The 21,613-nt window shown below is 55.6% G+C and overlaps 1 protein-coding gene across 2 annotated transcripts in view; it reads left to right on the top strand.

Moving 5' to 3' along the window:
* Positions 1-21,286, top strand: part of AGAP3 (ArfGAP with GTPase domain, ankyrin repeat and PH domain 3) — a 134,303-nt gene extending 113,017 nt beyond the window's left edge. For both annotated transcript variants that reach the window (XM_061449677.1, XM_061449676.1), the window contains exons 13-18: positions 4,097-4,258; positions 16,650-16,804; positions 17,332-17,422; positions 17,764-17,986; positions 19,429-19,684; positions 19,972-21,286. In XM_061449677.1, coding sequence (XP_061305661.1) covers positions 4,097-4,258; positions 16,650-16,804; positions 17,332-17,422; positions 17,764-17,986; positions 19,429-19,684; positions 19,972-20,199 — 1,115 coding nt within the window. In that variant the 3' untranslated portion in view covers positions 20,200-21,286. The remainder of the gene's footprint in view (positions 1-4,096; positions 4,259-16,649; positions 16,805-17,331; positions 17,423-17,763; positions 17,987-19,428; positions 19,685-19,971) is intronic.
* Positions 21,287-21,613: the final 327 nt, after the last annotated feature.

Genomic DNA, 21,613 nt, shown 5'->3' with positions numbered 1-21,613 from the left:
CCTGCCCCCTCCCCCCACGCTCACTCGCTCTCTGTGATGTTTCAGGACAGTTGAGTGAATTAAAATAATTCATACATTTCCCAACGTAGCCACTTTGCCGAATTGGAAAATAAATGCTTTTGTGCTGCATTCATCACTCCTTCGTTCCTGGCTCTGCCGCCGCACTAAAAAAGCAGTTAAATGCACATCAAGAGTGGAGGAGCCATTTCCATGCCTGCTCGCCCCTTGTAGTTCTCATTAGCGCGGCAGCCGCCCCCCCGCTCGGTCCCAGGGGCTTTCGCAGTTTAAAGAGAGCCTCTTTATGATCATTACCGGAGTCCGACTGTGCGGGCGCCATTTGCAGCTGAGGAGGCTCCTCATTTGTAACTGTGAAAAACTATCAATTTCAGCGCGCCTGATGCAGCGGCTCCATCATTGGCCCCATCAGCTCCCTGCTGGAAGCGAATTAATCAGACTGTTACTGCTGATGGGGCAGCGCAGGCGATGGGAGCGGAAGGGTGCAGCTCTGAGCATTAATGTGCTGGCAGCCCCCCTCCTCGCCTCGGACACGGGGTGCAGCAGGGCAGCCTCTGCTCCTCCAGTGCCGGAGGAAGTGGGGTGCAAGGGGGGGACCGCTTTGGACGCGGGCACATCTGCTGGGATGCTCGGGTCTGGTCCCCCACACTCCTTCCACTTCAGGCAGCCCCCTCGCCCTCCCCATGGGAGCCATGCATGCAGCGTGCCCCTGTGCACACAACAACGGGGTCTGCACACCCTCATGCCGGCGAGCAGATAGGCAGTGCTGCAGTCACACGTTGCCTTTGCACAGGTGAATTTTGTGGTACGGCCCTCTGGACAGCAGCTCTCTGCCTGGATGGCCTCCCGCCCCAGGAACCATCAGTGGCAGGTATGGTCCTCCTCCCGGCAGCCCTGCTGCAGAGCCCAGGAGCCTGGTGTGGCCATGCTGCGCATTTTGCTTGCCCTGGTTTTGGCCTGAGTGTCACAGGAGAGCAAGCTGGCGTCTCCTCCTTGTCCTTGGGAGGAACCTGCTGCACTTGTGGCCAAAGCACTTGCACCCAAAGCAGTGTACCTCTTTCCTGCAAAGTAACCTGGAGGCTGAAACAAAATGGGTGCTGAGATGCTGCTGCTTCTTTCCATGACGTGGAGGGGTGAGATACCAGCTCAGTGCTAATTGCGTGTCTCGATCGCTGATGGCTGCTTGCCTGCTCTCAGGTCCCAGTGCACTGTTCAGGGCACTGAGCTGTGTGGGTTGATCCTGCCTTGCACTGCCCTGTGTTAGTGGTCTGCAGACACATCACAGGGAAGGGAAGGGCCCACAGCATATGAGGGACAACCAGCCCTGCTGTCCAAGGAGCAGCCTCACAGCCTGTCGCCCAGCTCACAGCTCACTGTGCCATCGCCATGTGCTGGCCAGGAGAGCAGCGATTTCATACCTCCTGGCATCTGTCTCCTGTCCACAGAACCACATGGGGCTGTCAAGCAAGAGCTGGGGCAGGCATAGTGCCTGGAGCAAAGTGTTGTCCCCAGGGAGATATCACACAGCTCCCTGGGCTCCTTTTGCCATCAGCTGGAGCAGCCCTGGGCAGCACACATGCCAGGCTGGCTCTCCGAGCTGCGTCCCTGCATAGCCAGCAGAAATGGGTTCACAGCATCACGAAGCAGAAGGTTTTTTGGGGGACAGGCAGTGCTTTCCATGCAGTGAGGAATGCAAAGCTGAACAGCGTGTCACCCCTCTGCTGCGGGGCTGAGCTGAGCCTAAGTAGGCGTGCCTCACACCCCAGCCTGAGCCCCACTGTGCAGCCCAGGTCTGAGTGCTCTGTTGTGTTTCCAGCTCTAAATGGTGGGGCAGGGTAAGGAATATTTATCTGCTCAGAGCAGACTTGTAGAGGGTGTCCTCACAGCTCCTAGGGACAGCTGCCTCCTCTAGTTGTGCCCTGGAGAGCACGTGGAAGAGGGATAGGATGGGCTGTATAGGTCATGTAGACATGCTGCAGCCTATTTTGTGTTTGTCCTTTATGAGAGGACTGCTGCAGCTCACGAGAGGAACCAGGCAGTGCCTGCAGAAGGATTCCCGTGGTGAGATGAGGACCTGGAAGTCCTTGTGTGGACCAGAGGAGCTTCCTGTCCTGCTGGGGAAGGAGGGAGAGCAAGCAATACATGCTCTTGTACAGGGAGTGTGTTTCATGTTCTGCCCCTGCCCCACTGCAGTCCCATCCCTATCCCACTGGCAGCCGTGGAGGACCGGATCTCTGTGGCTTTAGCTGCTGAGCAGTAAGAAGAGCAGGGATGTGAGTAATCTGTGGTCTGTGGAGCAGGAGGCATCATGCTCACCGCAGCCTGACAGTGCGTTGGTGGGAGCTGCAGAAACACACAAACCCTGAGCTGAGCCTGGAGAGGGGCAGGATGCCAGCAGTGCGTGGTTTGGCCCGGGGGGCATCCTGGTGAGCAGGTGGGCAGTAGAGGTAGGCTGGATGGATGCAGCATGTGTAGCCTCAGAAGAGAAAGTTCAGGTCCCCTGCGACATCCAGGCTGGGAGATGAAGGTGCCTCACACCTGCTCTAAGCCTAGCCCTGTTGAACGGTATCAGTAATTTATATTTATAAAACTGGAGTCTGATTTTATTAGATTTATCTCTCTTAATTGTCAAGGGTGAGCTATTTCCCTGTGGATAAATAGCAGCAGAAACACCGCACTGGTGTGTGTCAAATGTAGTAGAAATCAGAGGTGGAAGAGCTCTAGTACTGCATTCTCTCCTAGACTTGCGAGGGGGACATGGGCTGCATGCCAGACCTCTGCATGGGGCAGCTCCTGGCTGCTGCCTCTCCATCCCACTGATGGATGTTTATCTTGCCACACAGAGACAGACCAAGCCCCAGAAAGCCAGGCTTGACTGAACTGGGCTGAAGGGAGAGCAGAGGCGAGGCTGGAGCGGGAGAAGGACTTGCCATCTCTCAGGCAGTCCCCACTGCTGGAGGGTGCTGCCCTTGTTAGACACCGTGATTGCTTTCTTAATTTCAGGTGCCACGAAACATGGAAATTGGAGGTTAGGACTTGATGGGAGACACTGGGCTGTTGCAGAGAGGACAGCGAGCTGCCCAGGACAGAAGCAGGCGGGGAGCAGAGCCGCCATACATGCCCTGTGGGTGGGTGGACACTGGAGAGGCAGGAGTGTATTTAGGAGAGGGTTAACAGTGCAGCGAGGGCTCCTGCGCCTCGTTGCCTTCCCCGGAGTCTGCATTTTTATGCTGATTGGAAGCCTGCGCTGTGTGTGCTGCTGAAATTGAATGTCAGGCTTTTGATTTTGTTGCTGGTCTCTAATGAAATTTGACATTTAATGGTGAGTGCAGCGGCAGCGTGTGTGTGTGTGATCGGAGCTTGATTAGCGCACTCTAATTGGCAGTAATTAGGCAGCTCCCTGATTGTTTCTAATTCTGCTATTAATTGTAAGGAACAGTATGATTGAGGATAAATTTGGTGCGTTGCTGCTGGGGATGCAGCTTCTTCAGCTCCGTATCGGAAGCCTATTGAGACCATCATGCCTAGGTTCCTAAGTGTGGCAACCCCAGTCACCTCGTCTGGCAGAGAGATGCCGGGGGGGAATGATGCTTCTGCAGTGGCACTGCAGATCCTGGGACCTGGATCTGCGCCTGGGGGGACCAAGAGCACCTTCTTTGACTGTTCTTTCTCAAAATGCATGCATCACCCTGTGAGGACTCTGCGACTGAGCAGTACACACAGGGATGCACGCTGACGGGTTGGCATGTCAGGCTGCCCCCAGTGATGCCACTGTGCTTGTCCTGGCTACGTAGATGCCAGCGCTCTCTCTGTGTGATCATCCCGGGTGAATCTGGGATAATCACAATCCCATAGCTTGTCCAGCCTGACCCTGTCCTAGGTGCCTGCCAGCCCTGAGCTGGAGTAGGTGTAAGAGCTGCCCTATGTGATGGGGCTGAGCATGGTACTGTTCTGTTTCATGGGGCTGTGCATTTTGAGCCAGGCAGAGGACCGGGACTGCCTCCAGGACACTTGGTTGTCTGTAGAGAGACCAGACTGTCACTGTCCTGCTGTACATTACTTTCTCTATCTTTTTTCCCAGCTAATGGTACTGCCGATTCTCTCAGCTCCAGCCCAAACATTTCCAGTGCTGCCAGCCCGAAGCTGGAGCCGCCTCCATCACCGCATGCCAACAGGAAGAAGCATCGCAGGAAAAAGAGTACAGGGACGACTCGGCCTGATGGCCCCAGCACAGCAGCAGAAGGTAGGAAAGGCCTTCTGCCTGAGGCACTGGGCTCCCAGGAGTCCTGCCAGGGCTCATCAGGGACTGGGGGCTTGGAGCACACCTTATCCAAGCTGGCTTTGCTTAAGCAGGAAGGAGCAACCAGCCCCTCTTGATCACCTTCATTTCTCACCTGCAGCAGAAGCAGCACTGCCATCGTGCCCTTGACTGCATATACTGTTAGTGGTAATAATAATTATAACTGTATTAGCAGATGTGAGAGCACACCATATAGTTAAGGTGTGCTTAACTATGCCTAAGGTGTGCAGACACTTTCTGTCACAAGCCTTTCTGTTTGCTTATAAATTTTCCAAACTTTTACTGTTTAAAAGAACTATGCTGGCTATCTGCCTCAATCCAAGGGTCTTTTGGAAAAGTTTATCTACTTCAGAAAACCAGTTGAAGATGTATACATTGTTTTGCCTATGCTGGAAGTACTGATGGTTTTTCTGTTGAGAGATTTTGGTGTCTCAGGGGTTTCTGAAGGGGGACCCAAGTCTTGGTAGGGAGCCTGAAAGACACAGGGAAGTGCATTTTGCTGTGAAAAGCCATGCAGATTTGTTCAGGTAGAGATGAGCCTGGCAACCACGTTCTCCAAAGCCTGCACCTGTGGTTAGCCTCTGTGGAAGAAGTGATCCTCAGCCTTTAGGATTTGACTTTATCCTCGGTCATCCTGTCCCACAGTACTCAGTGAGCTTTTGTAGTAAACCAAAATAAAGGTTTAATTCAGATGGCTAAAGGCAGGGGGAAGGGGGCTAAGTACAAGTATTCAAAACTAATGCTGCTGTAAACCAAACCAGAACATTTTAGCCTGCACAGTCATTAGCCTGTACCTAACAAAGTGTGTTGTGTCTGTCCTGGCATCCTGCTCCAAATCTCAGGTCAGCCTGTAGACCAGCAGCCCAGGTTGCCCATGGCAGAACAACTCTTCATATATTCTCTCTCTTAGAAACATCGCGGTGATGATCTGTGCAGGAGCTCAGCAGTTCTGTTTTTCAGACTTTTCTGTTGTAGTTATCTACAGCTGAAAACCACTGAGTTGGGGAAAGACTTCCCTTTTGCCATGGTTTATTAAGTGTCTTGAGCGTCATTGGAGTCTCATGGAAAACATGGAAGTATTATCTGTATTTGTTAAAAACCTGATGCATTCTTCACTATGGGTATATGTTGACTCTTCAGATACACTACTGCTCTTCCTCATGTCAGCTCTCAGTTTCCAGTTCTCAGTCCAGTGCTTTGACAAAAAGAGAGACAAGTATTCTTTATCTGTCTGAAGAGTGGGATACCAAAGAGTAGAAAGACTTTGCATCTACATGTGAGGCTAAGAAAGCACATGCTAAAGTACTGTGTCCCATCCTGTAAATAATATTCCAAGAGAGTGTGTGAATACTGGAAATAGTTGTAAAGAAGGTCCCAAAACTGACTTGGGTCTGATGACTGTATTTATGATGTGGATGTTAAGGTATTCAGTTTACCAGAATGAAGACTGAGAAGCGAAGAACTGGTGTTTTCAGTGTTTACAGAGAAAGAAGTCTGGTCCTGAAAGGCTGGTGAGCATAGCTGATGGAGGTGTGAGGAGGTGCGGAGGCTGGGATCTCTAGTTACACAAAATTGAATACAATTTCTTAGTGGAAAAGGCAATTAAACGTGGGAACACTTTTATGAAGTAGTAATGAGGCCTAACTACTGCACAGAGTCTTAAAATTAAATTAGTTACTTTTCCACAAGCCACGTGCTATCCGGCCCCTGGCAGTGACAGAATTCACTGCTTTCTGTATCCAGGTGGGCCGGCCAGATGAGCGTCACACTCCTCTTTGGATGCCCAGTCCACTAATCCTTGAGCCACTCCACTTTCTGTCTTTTCATAGGGATTTTTTCAGGCACATGCTCACTCTGGCTGTCCTTCCCTGTTTAGCAATACCCTTGGAAGGCGGAGTGACCAACGCTGCACACAGCAACGATGTAGCATCATGTGATGTGTATAACAGCATCAGCATTTTTTCTGTTATTCCTTGCCCTGGTCCTTGAGTGTTGTTGTGGGCAGAGGTCTTGTGCTCTCTGCAGTGATATCCAGGCCCTGTCTCGGGTTGATACAGTTAATTTAGAGCCCTGTCAGGTGCTGAAGTAATGTAATTTTTTTCCTACGATGTGCATTACTTTGCATTTATCAACATGGAACTTCATTTGCCAGTGAACTGTCAGTTACTAAAGTTCATTTGTCACTGCACAGACCTTGCACATAGTTGCTCCTCCTGCTGCCAGAAAGAAGCCTCTGGCACCAGAACTGGGAGCAAGAAGAATACTTCCCCAGTGATGGGACACGTGGCAGTGGGCTGCTCAGCCTGCTCCAGTGCAGTGGTAGAAAGGGAGCAGCGAGGGGTTAGAAGAGCATAGCCAAGCAGAGGGGGCATCTGTGCTCTGCAGTCTAGCCTCTGTGTCTCCAGCTTGAATCCTGTCTTTCCAAGTCCCTGTGTCCACCTTCAGTTGGTGAATGGTTGCAGTACCCACTGTCTCAGCACCGTTATGCAGATGACAAGAGCGTGCTGCTCCCAGGCTCACATTGAGTCACAGTGGTTCCATGCATTGTGTTCCACATGGGGTATTGTACAGTGTTTTTTCTGGCTTTTTGGTTGGCTTTTCAAAAACTTACCTTGTATTTATTTTTCATGTCGTCTACTGTATTAGAAAACTGATCTGATGACAAAATTTAGCTTCCAAAGGCCCAGTCAGTTCTCTCATCCTCCCAGCTCTCCCTGCTTCAGCACTTCCTGGGGAAGCCAGGCTGTGTGTGCTGCGGGGCTGCAGGCAGCATCCATGCCAGTGGCACTGAGCTCCAAACTTGGTCCTGGTGTAGGCAGTATGATGTTTCAATAGCAAACAGCTGTATACCCTGTTCAGGGAGAGGGGGCATCTCTGTCTGGAAAGGGTCCTTGTACATCCCTGTGCTCAGTAGAAATTGCAGAGCTGAATCACGCACTCCTTTCCAGGCAGACGATCACTTGCCTGCCATAGGTCTGGTTGGCACTGGGTCTCCCTGCCTGTGGTGCCCTCCTTGGGCGATTCATTTTGTCTCTCCTGCTCCCAAGGGCTGATGTAGCTCAGGGCACGATGGCAGATCATCACCAGGACCAGGCAGCCCAGGGCAGATGCAGAGGAGTCTCTGGGACTGATGCTTGGGTTGTGCTTTATAACCACCGGGGAGAGCTCTGGACTGGAGTCACACCCAGGTCACTGTCCTGCCTGGCAGCCTGCAATAGGAGTGGAAGCTGGCAGCAAGCAAATAGGAGACAACGAGTCTGTGTGAGGTCCCACCCTGTGCCTTAATGGTCAGCAATTGGAAGCTGGGGCTGAGCAATACCCCACATCATGGGCGTAGCTGATAACTTATGTCATGGACTGGTGTCTGTAAGTATTCTTACTCTTCCTTGATCCTTTTGAACAGTTTCATCGGGTCTTTTTCACAGCAGGGTAATCTGAGCTTTTTGCTTTTGCATAGTCAACATGGTGAAAGTGTAAAAATCACTGTGCAGAGAGCAGGGCTGCCATGCTCTGTGGAAGAGCTGTCATCCCTTGCGGTGCTCATCCCACTGTCGAGGGTGCAGCATCTTGGGAGGAGCGTGGGGGAAACATGGGCTGCGTTGTCCATTATTAGTTCACACCAGCGTGGCCATGATGGCGTGGGGAGCACCACTGCTGGGACCCCCAAAGTCTTCTACCAGGAGATCTCAGCAGCTGCCTCAGGCCAGGCATAGTGTCGGGCTCAGCCCTTGGTCACAGCATCTCTCCCAGTCAGGCGCAGAGTGTGGAGGAGCAGAGGGCAGCCCAAGGCTTGGGCTTCAGCCAGGCTGCCTTCAGATGGCCCCAGTCCATGCCTGTGTGTGCAGGGCACGAGCACCTCAGGTTAGCATCCTGGGAAAGTTGGTGAGGTCTGGGGATAAATTGCCATCAGTTTATCTCATTTAGGAGGTAATCAGAGCCAGGGACGTGCAGAGCAATTGAATCTTAGTTGTTCTGAAGTATCATAAATCAAACGAGCTGTTGCTTTTTTACATGGGCTCATGTTAAAGAGAGCGCAGTGTCAGGTTGCTAGGGAGCATCAGCAAACTATGGCAAGCGTGGTATTGGGTTGCCGGGGATGTCACCAAACCAGAGAGTGCGGCTTAGGCTGTCAGGGAGCACCCACAGGCTGGCAAACGTGGTGTCAGGCTGTCAGGGTATATCACAGCAGCCCCGGGAAGCGCTCGTCACCATGGCGGTGGGGTTGCAGCATCAGCCTGCAGGGACCATCGGGGAAGTGTGCTGGACCAAAACGCTTCTGTGGCCAGCAGTGCTCTGTCCTGCCACAGACAAGCCCAGAGCCCCCATGGCAGCCATGCCTATGTGCCTGGGACCCCTGTCTCCTGCTGCGGGCATCCCAGAGGTCTGTGGGGAGCCTTCTGTCATGTCTGACACAGGAGCACCTTCACGACGCTCCCTACGCCAGCATCCCCATGGCTGCCAGAGCTCCGGGGATAATGAACTTCTCATGTGCTTAAAGAGTGATGCAGGGTGCATGGCGAGAAGCTGACAGCCCCTTAATGTGCTTCTCAGTGGCGGCCAAACGACGCGGTTTTGTCTTTGTTTTTTAGTTTTAAAACCCACGGGAAATTGATGGCCAGTAAAGAGTTGTGTTGGGGCGATGTGCGTGATTAATACCAACTGTCAGGGGCTGTTGGAGGCCGATCTCGGCGAGCTGGGAGTGTGAGGCTGAGCTGCGCTTACCAGATTGCTGGGGATTCCAGCTGCTATTGCTCAACTCCTGCCTGCCCCACGCAGCTTGTGTCACCCGTGCGCTTCCTTCCACCAAGCCTCTTAATTCAGTGCTAACAAGTCAGTCCTGCTCGGTACAGACCCCACCAGCTCCTTGCTCCATCCTGGCGGGGTGAAAGCAGCCTCTGCATGGGTATTGCCCCACCACAGCGGATCCACCATCTCTGTCAGCTCCACACCCCCCTTGTTCTGTGGTTCCTGGGAACCCTGTAGAGCTCTGTGTTGCCCCTCAGAGACCCCTGTGTACACACCCGTAACGCTGCTGGTGTGTCTTGGAGCAAGCACACTATGAAGCCTGTGCTGTCCATGACCTCCCTCCTGTGCAAGCAGCACCACCCACATGCCCTCAGTGCATACACGTACCCTGCACAGCGCTTCTGCTGCCCCCCCAGCCCCACTGCATCATGGGCACACGCTGCACCCATGTGACATTTTCCCCCCAAACAAAGAGAAATGGCACTCTTGCTTCCTTGCGTTGACCCCCCCCCTGCACCTCACAGTGTACCTCAGGAGCACCTTCTCTTCCTGACACGCAGGCTCAGCTGGCTTTACTATCCTTCCCCACACGTGCGTGCCCATGTTTGTACCCCACAGCGTGTCCTGTGTGGTATGGTTGCTGCTCAGAGCCCTCCCCTCCTTGTCCCACATGTCCCCGCAGGCAGAGCAGGCAGCATGGGGTGGTGGGAATGTGCCAGCTCAGCTTGGGGCACTCTGGGGTCTGGGGGCACTGGGACAGAAAGCGCTGTGGGGTCTCCATAGCAATGTTCTTGCTGCAGCTCTCCTGGCGGCTTGTCACTGTGAAGGGGGCCTGTCCCCGTTGCACTAATACAGGTTAGGAATATTGGGTTTAATGATCTGCAAAATGAGGAGGCAGCGAGCTGACATTTACGAATGGTGCTGCATCCTTCTCTTCCCAGATGCCTGCTAATTTGTTGATATCCCGAACACCTCATAATGATGTGGTACAGTGGCAGCTTGCAAACAAGCATCCAGAGGCTGGGGGGCCCACTGGCTACCCTGCTCGTGGACACTCTACAGGCTCAACAGCAAGAGTGGAGCTGTGGGCCAGGGACTCCTTCACCAAGGGCAGGACCAGCCCTTGGCTCCTTGCCATGCACCCCATACACTGGAAGCATCGCCCCACCTCCTCCCTGTGTGACCATCCCCTCACCAGGGCATTCAGAGGCACCTCTGCTACGCCAGCTTGAAGAGGGAGAAAGGATGGGAGCAGAAAGGGAGAGACTGGATGTGACTGGGAGCCAGGGGAGAGTGGAGGTGAAAGAGGAGACTTGTGCTGCAAGAGCAGGGCATGGCTCAGTTTGAGCTCTGCTTCTCCCTTTGCTGATGTTGAGTAGGATCCTGCTCCTAGACTTGCTGGGATTCAGGGAAAGGTGTCCCACACTGTCCTGTGTGCAGGGCAGGATGTCTGTGGAGAAGGAGGAGGTGGAAAGTGCCACTCCCTGGACTCCACGTTGAGGTCCCTGCAGTGGGGTGCCTGGTCTGGCCTCTTCTGCATTGATGCAGTGTGCAGTCTGAGCCCTTCAGGGAGCAGGACAGATCCCTGCACCCAGCCGTGTGCTGAAGCTACCATGCTCTTAGCCACCTCACTGTACCACTTCTGCACAAAGCTGCGCTTCCTCGCACTGAGAGCAGAGAAGGCCACTCCGGGACACCACTGCTTCCCTGCTTCCCTTCCTCCCCTTCCGGTTTCTCCTCTCCAACACAGAATCACAGACTGGTTTGGATTGGAAGGGACCTTAAAGCCCATCCAGTTCCACCCCCCTGCCACGGGCAGGGACACCTTCCACTAGACCAGCTTGCTCCAAGTCCCATCCAGCCTGGCCTTGAACACTGCCAGGGATGGGGCAGCCACAGCTTCTCTGGGCAACCTGTGCCAGGGCCTCACCACCCTCACAGGGAAGAATCCCCTGCTGCTCCCACAGGTGACAGGGATGGATCCATTGGTCTGCTGGCCATCTCAGCTCCATGGCACCTGTAGGCAGAGATCTCTGTTCCACCCTGCTTCTTGGTGGGGCTCTTCCCTTCCCCTCATCTCTCACTGTGCTGGTTCCTGGCAGTGCATGCAGGATGTCTCCTTTCTCCCATCTCTTGCCGGTCTTGTGGTGCTCATCTCTCGGCCCTGAGGAGATGGCTCCTCCCAAGGGCATTTTGCTGGTGGTGGGGGCTGCGGGCTGCCCGCTTCTGCAGCACTGCAGGCCAGTGAAGGCTGATCGCTACACAAGGGCTGGTCACCTCGCTGCAGTTGCTGCAGGAGTCCTGGAGCCCACTCAGAGTGGTGACTCAGTTGCTGGGGGGGTGTGAGTGCAGCACAGCCCGGGCCCTTCCTGGCCGCTGTGCAGTGCCCTCGCTAATTTTGCTCTCATTTGGAGCACTCCTTGCTGGGCGGCGTTGGAGCTGGGTCAGGGGGTTAACGCCCATTAGCAGAGCCGGCTCACACCGAACTCTGCTCAGCAACTCTTCACGGAGCTCAGTCTTTAAAACATCATCAAAAAATCATCAAGAGAGAGAGAGACAAGTGCGTTCATTTCCACTGCCCACTAATTCTAATGGAGCTGCCATAATGGACTCCCACCAGCACGCCTGCAGGCAGCTGCAGGGCCAGGGAGACGGGCTCTGCCTTCTGGCCCTGGGATAGCCCCTCTGCCCCAGGGCAGCTGGAAAGGGCTTCCCACTCCTGTAGGAGTGGCTTCCTCTGGGACCTTAGCCCTGTCAAGTATGAGGTGGTGAGCTCTGGGGCTTTCTGGCTACCCTGGCCACCAGGAAGGAGCCTGTGCCCTGTGTGGTGCAGGGAAAGGTGTTGTGCCAGCTCTGCTTCAATACAGGTAGTCCAAATCCTTTTGCCCGTGTAACCTCTTTGTGCTGCCCTTTCATCTGGCCAGAAATGCCCCTGACACATCAGAAATCTGTGCTTCTCCCCTGAAAAATCTGAGAAAGCCCCATACGTTCCCTAAAGCTGTGACTTGAGTCTGATGCAACTTGTATGGCCCCCCAGGGAGCTTAGGAGCTCATTCCGGACCATCTAAGAAGCTGGGTGTCACACCATTTGAAGCTGCTCTGAGTCCTCAATTCGCTGCCCAGCTCTGCTAAACCCTGTGTGTGAATCTGATGGCGTGATCCTGCAGCTCCCACTCTCCTGCCATAGCTGTGCTGTGCTCAAGCCTCCAAAGAGGTCTGGCCCTGCAGTGCCGTCCTATGTTGCTGCAGAGAAAGAGGTAGTGATTTTGCTTGCAAAAGAAGCCTTAGTGTGGAAGAAAAGCTGTCGTCCTTTGTTAGCTCTTCCCAGGCTTTGCTGAGAGCAACAGGCCCTTTGTTCAGAGTAAAGCTGGAATCCAGGAGGCACAAAGGAGGAAAGGGAATGGAGGTCCTGTCGCCTGCAGAACTGCCGCTAGGGCTTTCGTTTAACTGGGATGGGTGCCAGGGCTGGGACCAGGCAGCCCCATGGCTCCAGAATGCCCCTAACCTGTGACAGTGGGAAAGCCCATCTGTGTGGGGTTGGACCACCAGAAATCTTGCTGTTTGCCAACGTTAGGTGTGGGCAGCCCAGCAGGGACAGAGCATGGGGAAGCTGCCAGCCCATCCTCTGTGAGCATCCTGAGCTGGGGGACACATGGTAAGGACCTGCATGGGAGCCCTGGGGCAGGCAGGCACTGCAGGGCAGGCATTTGCTGCCACATCCCTGCTGGGAAGCGCATTGGGCAGGAAGGCTTGGGCTGGGATTCCTGCGTGTTTGGTGGGGAGGTACTCAGCAAGTGAGAGAAAGGAACAAGGGTGGTGGCGTCATGTGAGCCTATGGCAGGAATCCTCAGCATATCCTAGGGACTGTGCTGACCTGCTTGCTGTTGTTTCAGTGGCAGCAGAAGCAGCTCATCAGCGGGGAGCACTTGAAGTGCATCCATTCTTCCCAGGTCCAGCTGGCTTGACGGGGCTCTGCAACACACTGACAACAGCCACAGGTCACACAGACCAAGGATGGGGGAGATTTAAGGAGAACAAGGACTGGTCTGATATATCTGATATATTGGGGTGCCCCAGGAGTGATTTTGTTGGTGGCTGTTCCAACGGTGTGGCCTGATCCAAGATCTGAGAACTGCAAACACTCCCTCAAGCACCTGGGCAGTCACAGTCCCCCGAGGAAGAAATGCCACTTTCTCCTTCCTGGCTATGAATGCTTTGCTCTGGGCAGCAGTCAGTTCTGCAGCTGCCAGGGTCCTGCTCTCTTGTAGCCTCCTGTAGTGACAGAAGGAACTGTCGCTCACTCAGCCCCTGGACTGCAGATCCCAGTCACAGGTTGGGATGGTGGAAGAGGTGAGGGCTGCTGCTGGCTCATGAGAGGGCTGGAGCAGAGCAGCACTGGCAGATCCAGCTGAGTGCTGTGGTAGCAGGATCCTGTATCTCCTGACTGCAGTTGCCATCAGTGGCTGGGTGCTCCCTGCCCATATTCAGGGTCTGGCAGCATGCACAAAGAGGGTGGTGCCCGAGAGCCAAGGTGAATAAGGACTGTTCTCCCACTATTCAGAAGTTACCAGCTGTGTATTTTGTAAGAATCTTGGGTTTGAGCTGGGATTTGGTGTCCTTGGAACCTCCACAGCTCAGGGTCTGGGGCACGTTGCCTGCAGGGAGCTCCCCAGAGTGGGGACTGTGGGGTCCCTTCCATGGTTGAGAGCCAGAGGAAAGAGCAGAGTGGTGTCCCAGTTAGGCAAGTGCATCACAGAGAGAGGAAGAGTCCAGCAGCATGACTCAGCCCAACTTCCAGTTTTGTCATCCTCCTGATCATAGAATCATAGAACGGTTTGGGTTGGAAGGGACCTTCAGAGGTCACCTAGCTCAGCCTTCTGCAGTGAGCAGGGACATCTTCAGCAGGGTGAGCTCATGCCCTAGAGTTTCTCATTTCCAGCAGAAGAAAGGCAGTTGCAGACATCTTTCCCCAGAGCAGAAGCTCCAGGCGGATTCTAGGGTGAAATGAGTGAAACAGCCTCCCCTTCCTATCTGGAAAAGGCAAGCCAGCTAGCACTTCACCTGGGGAGCCCTTCATCCTGGAGTCATTCCATCCTCCCAAGAGTCTGCTGGTGTGGAGACCAAGCTTACTTCCTGCACCAGTCCATTTCATCAGTGCTGATTATCTCCAGGCCCCCATGGCTGCTGCTGGGATCTGTGCAGGGCACACCATGGAGTGCTCTCAGCAGTGGCAAAGGGCAGGCATCTTTCCAACCAGCTGTCACTCACACTTTTAACCCCCGTGAATTGCAAGATCCTGAGCCTGCTGTGCGAGTAGCATGGCACTCCCCACCATGGCACAGTAGCAGGAGTAGCATTTTCCCCTCAGGTTGTTCTGGGGTAAGCAGCTGTGTGTGACAGAGATAGGGTTGGGTGCTGTGCCCGGTACTTGTTAATGCAGGTGGTGGTGCCTGCAAAGGAAGTGGGAGCCTGGAAAGAGCACTTGCAAGGGAGGAAGGGCTGTGCTCCCACCACCCCCACCGGAGCTGTCTTTCCTCAAGGAGACTTCCCGTGGCTGCACCCATTTTTGGGGAGTGTTTGTGGACAGCCTTGCTCTGCTGCTGCCAAGCAGCCCAGCAGCAGCTGAGGTTGGCCATGCCCTTGGTGGGACCCCGCTGCTGGCCTCTGCACCCGTTCCTCAGCTCTGCTGGGATGCTGTGGGCTGCAGCAGGTTCCTCAGTCATTGCCCTCCTGCTGCTTCCCTCTGCAGTGAGAGACTCCTCAGATGCAGCTTGTGGGGGGAGTCAGGCATAGGAAGGGACCTCTTCCACTCTCCTCCCCACGTCTGCCCCACCAGGCATGGGACCCTGCCAGGCTCGAGGCCAGCACAGTTCTGCCTTGCTGCAGACCAGGCTGGGCCCCTCGGCCTCCTTGCTGTCTCTGGAGCAGTGCAGTTGACTCCCTGCTTTTAATAGAGAGCTGGGAAGGCACATTATGGAGATGAGGGTGTTATTTGCATAACGCTAATTAGGTAATTACAAATCATTTTGCTATGAGCTGAAGCGTGTGCTGTGACATAACGTTTATTAGTCATTCCATTCAGGCCCCGCTTAGTTAAGTCATTTACTGCACTAACTACTGAAGTTGGCAATAAAAGGTAAATGCTGGTGCTTGGGTGCAAAGCTGAGACAGGGCACCCCATGTAGGTCTGAGGCTCATGGCATGGTCTGGCAGAGCAGAGCCAGTCCCAACAGCCCACATGAAGAACAGTGAGAGCAGTAGCCAGAGGGGAAGACCACATTTTAAGCCTTGGTTTTCAGCAGACTTGTGGTTGTTCTGGGGCTGTTTTCTTAGGTGCAAAGGACCTGAGGTGCTTTCACATGTTTTCACTGTCCCCTGTCTCTCTCTGCTGGCTCTGCTGTTCAGCTCAGGGGTGCCCGTGCTCTGACACCCTCCCTGGAAACCTACCATCCAGCCTGTTTTTGTAGGGTGCTGACACTTCCATTTGTACCCAGCCTCTGAGCGCCTGGCTGAGCAACTCCTGGGGCTCACCAGAAGTGCCTTCTGAAGACCGAAAGTTGAGAATTTGCCCCCAGAAAACTGCTTTAACATTGAGGCTGTATCTTCTGGGGTTGCTTGCAGGGCACAGATGTCAGTGCTGTGCAGAGGAGCAGCTGAGGCACCTGAGGAGAAGGTCGCCTGGCCCTGTGCTCCTAGGCACTCTGCCCTGTGCATGTCCCTGCTGCCATCCACATGCCTCATGGAAACAGCTCTGCTTGGCCGGCTTCCAGGGACCCCTGTGGCCACCAGCTTCCCAGGTTTGGGAGCCAGAGGCTGCCTGCCCAGCAGGTCACTGAGAGCTGCCAGTGCTGAGGAGGCATGACTCTTGCCTCTCTGTGGCTCCTGCTTGGGTCTCTGAGACTTAATGCTCCTCTATGGGAAAATGGCGGCTGTGCCCTGTTGTGTGGGTCCATGGAGTGCTCAGGCACTGAGGGCTTTCCGAGCAGCATCCGTGCCCTGCTGTGCTCCTCAGCTGGTGATGATGCCCCTTCTTGATGCACAGGCCAATGAAGAGGTGCCTTTGAGGCCACCACAAAGACCACTCTTTGGCAGGCACCAAGCACTTTGTGGGCCCTTGGGGGATGATGCGGCTGCTTGGGGCTCTTAGCTCTGCAGAGGAACTGATTTCACTGTTCAAGAGGTCAGCAGCTTTCTCCAAGAGTGGGACATAGAGGGCATGGAGAGCAGGGCACAAGCAGCTTCCTGGTGCCACAGTCTCCTGTGCACCTCTTGACTGAGATGGTGGGTGAATGAGGCTGTGGATGTTCATATGCTGAAGGAAGGACAAGCCCACGCTGGTGGAGCTGGCATGTAGGGAGCTGTGTAAGCAGCAGGAGGTACGGGCTGGCACTGAGCTCTGGTTCCTCCCTCCACACCCTTGCTACCTGTGCTTCCCTGTCCTGCATCCTGGGAGCACCACTGCCAGTGACCCTTCCCATGTGTGGTCACTGTGGTGTCTCACAGGGATCAACCTCTGTGCTCACACCCTGCAAGGCCAGCAGGCCTCCACCTTCCTTGACCCTTGTCATGACACACCTTTCTTTTCCAGAACCAGATGAGCCATTTGAGTTCATTATCGTTTCCCTGACGGGCCAGACATGGCTCTTTGAGGCCTCAACGTCAGAAGAGCGAGAGCTTTGGGTCCAGGCCATTGAGAGCCAGATCCTGGCCAGCCTGCAGGGCTGTGAGAGCAGCAAAAACAAGGTAAGAGGCCCCAGCTGAGTTCTGGTTTGTTCCCTCCTCTCTGGCATCTGCTTTGCTGCATCCATCCCTGTCCCAACCTTCCCTCTCCTTGCAGGCTGGATCCCACACAGATCCCTTTGCTCCCAGTCAGGTTGAATCCTGTCCCTGGGACTGTGCTGCTCGCCACTGGGTTTTCTGTCACCTCTCTGTCCTTTATCCAGCCTGGCTCTGGCCCCACCGAGCTCCCTGCCACCCACCAGGATGGGATCCTGTGCTCTCCGCTTCTTCCTTGTACAGCTTTACGCTTTCATTCCCCTTCTGGCTCACCATTCCCTGTTCTGGCACATACCTGGCTATGAACTGATGTTCCCTCCAGACCCTGTTCTCTGCATTCCCATGCTCGAACCCCTCCTGCACCAGAGCCTGTGGGGTGCCTGCGGGAGCGAGGTGCTGGCAGCTCCCCAGCGGGCTCTTGGGGTGCTGATGAGAGGACACATGGTGGGGTGGTTGGCCTTTAGTAAATGGGGTTTCCATGCATTTGATTTCAGGCTCGGCTGGGCAGCCAGAGCGATGCACAAGCCATGCAGGCCGTCCGCACCGCCCGTGGGAACAGCTTCTGTGTGGACTGTGATGCACCGAGTAAGAAATGCTGCACTGGGAAGTGGGGCTGCTCACCCGGGGAGGAGGACTCCATCCCAGCCACATCCTCTCCTGCCCCAAAGAGACCTGGTCCATGGGGCTGTCTCATTCTCTCCTGCAGTGTACCATTCATCAGGGATGGGATACTGCCCATCCTGTCACGCTGGTCCGTGGTCCCCTACTGACCATACTGGGGTCCTTGTCTCCGTGCTGCTAGGGCACTGGGCTGGGAAGGGATCTGGGGGGGAGGTGCCTGCAAAGATGGGTCTGCTGGATCATAAAAGAGGGGTTGCTGAGTCAATGCTGGTATTAACTCTCCCCTCTGATCTTGCTGCCTTCAGACCCGGACTGGGCAAGTCTCAACCTGGGTTCCCTTATGTGCATTGAGTGCTCTGGGATCCATCGCAACCTGGGCACCCACCTGTCCCGTGTGCGCTCCTTGGACCTGGACGACTGGCCTAGCGAGCTTCTCATGGTCATGACAGCCATCGGCAACGCCCTGGCCAATGCTGTCTGGGAAGGAACCGTGGAAGGCTACCCCAAGCCCACCCCGGAGAGCAGTCGGTAAGGGAGATGGGGACCTGTGGAGCTGCTTCTCAGACAGACACACCAGGAGGCTTGAGGGCACCACAGGAGTTCGGGGGCAGCCATTCAGTCAGACAGAGAGGTGGGCAGGAACCCCAGAGGTACTCCAGTGTTCGGGGTCCTGACTGCTCTCTGGGCACTGGAGGCCTCTCCCACTGTCCTGGCGGGCCAGCGCAGGACTTCATGGCCAGCCATGGCCATGCGGTGACTGCCGGAGCCGCGGCTGACTGCAAAGCAGAAAGGGTTAATAGAGATGGCTTGGCAGCGTTGTATGGGTCTCAAGGGTGCGTCCCTTTCAGGCCCTTGTCTGTGCCTATCGGAGCGACTCTCCTGTCACTCATCCCAACAAGAGCCCATTCTGCAGCTTATCAACGGATAAGAGCGGGTCAGGGGGCGGCAGGAGTGAGCATGCTCCGCGCAGGGCATTGATGGCCGCCCGCCAGATGCAGATGGATAGAATGGCAGCAGATAGCAGCAGCACGGCACACATCGATCCGCCTGGCCCCGCAGCCCCAGGCGGGACGGACGCTGCCGCAGCCTTTGTTTGCACCAGGCGAGACGGCAGCAGTGATAACGTGCCTCCCGTGGCACTGGGCTGCCGAGTGTGGCAGCTAACCTTTTCCTGCTGCCGGCCGTGGCCCACACACGAACACGGGACAGGGACAGTCCCTGCGCTGCCACGCAGTGGGCACACAGGAGAGTGTGTAGGGGCACTAGCACAGAGATGTGGGTGTCCCTTTGCACAGTGATAAGTGTGAGGTCTGGGGTAGAAGAGAGGAGTCAGGAGAGACCTTAAAGCAGCTTCAAGTGCTAAATGGGCCCACAGGAAAGCTGGAGAGGGGCTTTGAGGAGGGCCTGTAGGGATAGGACAAGAGAGAATGGCTTTAAACTGACAAGAGGAGAGGTTTAGATTGGATCTGAGGAAGTTCTTCCCTGTGAGGGTGGTGAGGCCCTGGCACAGGTTGCCCAGAGAAGCTGTGGCTGCCCCATCCCTGGCAGTGTTCAAGGCCAGGCCAGGCCAGGGGCTTGGAGCAACCTGGTCTAGTGGAAGGTGTCCCTGCCCCTGGCAGGGGGTTGGAACTGGATGGGCTTTAAAGTCCCTTCCAATCCAAACTGTTCTGGGATTTGTGACGCTTCTGCTGTATATGCATGGATGTAAACACGCAGCATACATAAGGGAGCTATAAGGAGGTACAGAAAGACAAGTGTGTGCTGGGCCTGTGTCTGGAGCAGAACCCCAGTGACAGCCGTGTCATGGAGTGCACATCAGCGAGGTGTCAGCAGCAGGGACACACACAAGGCACACGTGTGTGTGACAAATGCTCACTGCTAACATGGCAGTGCTGGTATGCATGCCCCTTGGCACATGAGGCCCAGGCAGGTCGGCCCACCTGTGATAATGACAGTGTCCCATCTGGCAGGGAGGAGAAGGAGCGCTGGATCCGGGCCAAGTATGAGCAGAAGCTGTTCCTGGCTCCGCTGCCCCAGTCGGACATCCCGCTGGGGCAGCAGCTGCTGCGGGCTGTGGTAGAAGATGACCTGCGCCTCGTGGTGACGCTGCTTGCCCATGGCACCAAGGAGGAAGTGAACGAGACCTACGGGGATGGAGATGGGCGCACAGCATTGCATCTCTCCTGCGCTATGGCCAATGTGGTCTTCACGCAGTTGCTCATCTGGGTAAGACCGGACCCCGCAGCCTCCACCACGCACTTCTGGCCTTATCCCAGTGCTTCCCCCCTGCAGCACCTCCCTGCTCCAAGGTTTCGGGACTCCCCTCATCCATCCCTCTCCTGCAGGTTGCCCCACATGCCCCCTGGCACTGCCTGCCCACCCTCCCATATCCCCCTCCCTGCCCGCTGCAGTGCCACAAAGCCCTTCTGCCTCTACTTATGCTCTTGCTGTGCCACCCTAGTGCCCATGGGGCCACAGGGTGCCGCTGACCGGCTGCTTTCTCTCCTGCACAGTACGGGGTGGACGTGAAGAGCCGGGACGCTCGGGGCCTGACCCCGCTGGCCTACGCCCGGCGAGCTGGCAGCCAGGAGTGCATCGACATCCTGCTGCAGCACGGATGCCCCAGCGACAGTGCCGTCACCACTCTGACCCCCAGCCTGCCCCGCCGCAACACCAATGCCAACAACAATGCCTGCACTGTGGTGCCAGCTGAGCTCAGCTCCAGCCCCAGTGCTGTGTAGCTCCTGCTCACTGTACGGGGCACCTTCCAGCCCTGCCGGGGGACCAGGGCCACAGGAATGGGTCTGCGGGCAGCACAGCTGGGCCACCTGCTGCGCGTGCCCCTCACTGGGACCGCTGTTCTGGCTGGGAAGGGGCCAGGGAGCCAGCAGCCTGCTCCTCTGTGCCGGTTTCTGTGGGCTCTCCCCATGCACCTGCAGGGAGGACGAGATGGGGCTGTGCAGACCCAGCACTGTCAGCTTGCAGGGGTTTCCCTCACAGTCACTGGGCTGGGGGCTCCAGTACACCCTGTTCTCATGACCGGTACAGGGGGAGGAGAGGCAGCTTCTCTGTGCCCCCCACCACACACACATGTAGATAATACAAGGGCTGACGGCAGTTGAGGTGTGCAGCCCTCCTCTGCACAGCCGGTACTGGGGAGGGTGACTGCTGCACCAGCTCTCCCGAACAGTTTGGGCTCTCCCCTCCTGCCCTCCCACCCTTGTTGGCCTTGCTGTGCCCCCTTGGTGCCATGGGGAAGTGGGGGGCAGCAGGAGGTGCCTGTTTGTCCACTACACCCGTGCTCCTCTCTGCTTCTGGCCGGGGCAAAGAGGGATCCACTCGCTGTACCGCTCCGCACATGCTGATGCAAAGGGCTCATCTCCCATGCAGCCCCAGGACAAAGGCCTGCATCCTCCCTGGTGACCTAGAGCAGGAGGAGGATGGTCATCCCAGGATCCCCAGCTGTGTCTGTCTGTCTGTAGAGTCACTGTCCTTCCAGGTTCAAGCCCCAAAGCCATACACGGTGTCTCCATCAGAGCATCCCCTCTGGCTCCCGCTGCTGCCCAGGCGGGGCTGGTCTCCGGCTGAGCAAGATGAGAGTGGAGACGAGCGTCTCCCTTTGGTTTTGGGCTAAGCCTGCAGCTGAGCGCTGGAACCCCAAGGCTTTGGACGCTGCTGTGGAACGTCTCTGTCACTTGTGTATAAAATGTACATTGGAAATATTTATATGGACACTCTGTATATACTGTTTCTTCGCCATGAGTTGCCCTGTGTGTGTTATCTGCAGCCAAGGAGATAAAGACCAATAAAGCAACCCACCTACTGCCAGGCCAGCTTTTCTGTGTGCTGCCTTTTGGGCCTCCAGTGCAGCCTCCTCTCTGCTTCTTGCCTGCTCCTTGGTGCCTGGTGGATTTGCATCCCAGGCTGACAAACATTCAGCCCTTTCTCCTTCGCCTGGGAGTTGGTAACAGTAGTCCCGTGCTGAGATGAGCCCCTTGGTGTACATGGCAGAGCGCTGCGGTGGGGAGCGGAGATGTGTCAACCCCACATGCTGTGGGCCAGTGTAGGGACACAGCCCCAGAGATGCACGGGTCTATTGGGATGAGGTGTGTGCTGGGCAGAGGAAATGCTGGGTTGGAAGTGCTGGGGCCAGCT

The sequence above is a fragment of the Pezoporus flaviventris genome, unplaced genomic scaffold (genome assembly GCF_033815535.1).
Source record: "Pezoporus flaviventris isolate CSIRO_AGI_PZ_B2104156 unplaced genomic scaffold, CSIRO_AGI_Pfla_v1 ptg000007l, whole genome shotgun sequence".
Taxonomy (NCBI): domain Eukaryota; kingdom Metazoa; phylum Chordata; class Aves; order Psittaciformes; family Psittacidae; genus Pezoporus; species Pezoporus flaviventris.
Note: the sequence above shows the minus strand (reverse complement) of the source record. Positions and strands in the feature narration are given on the sequence as shown.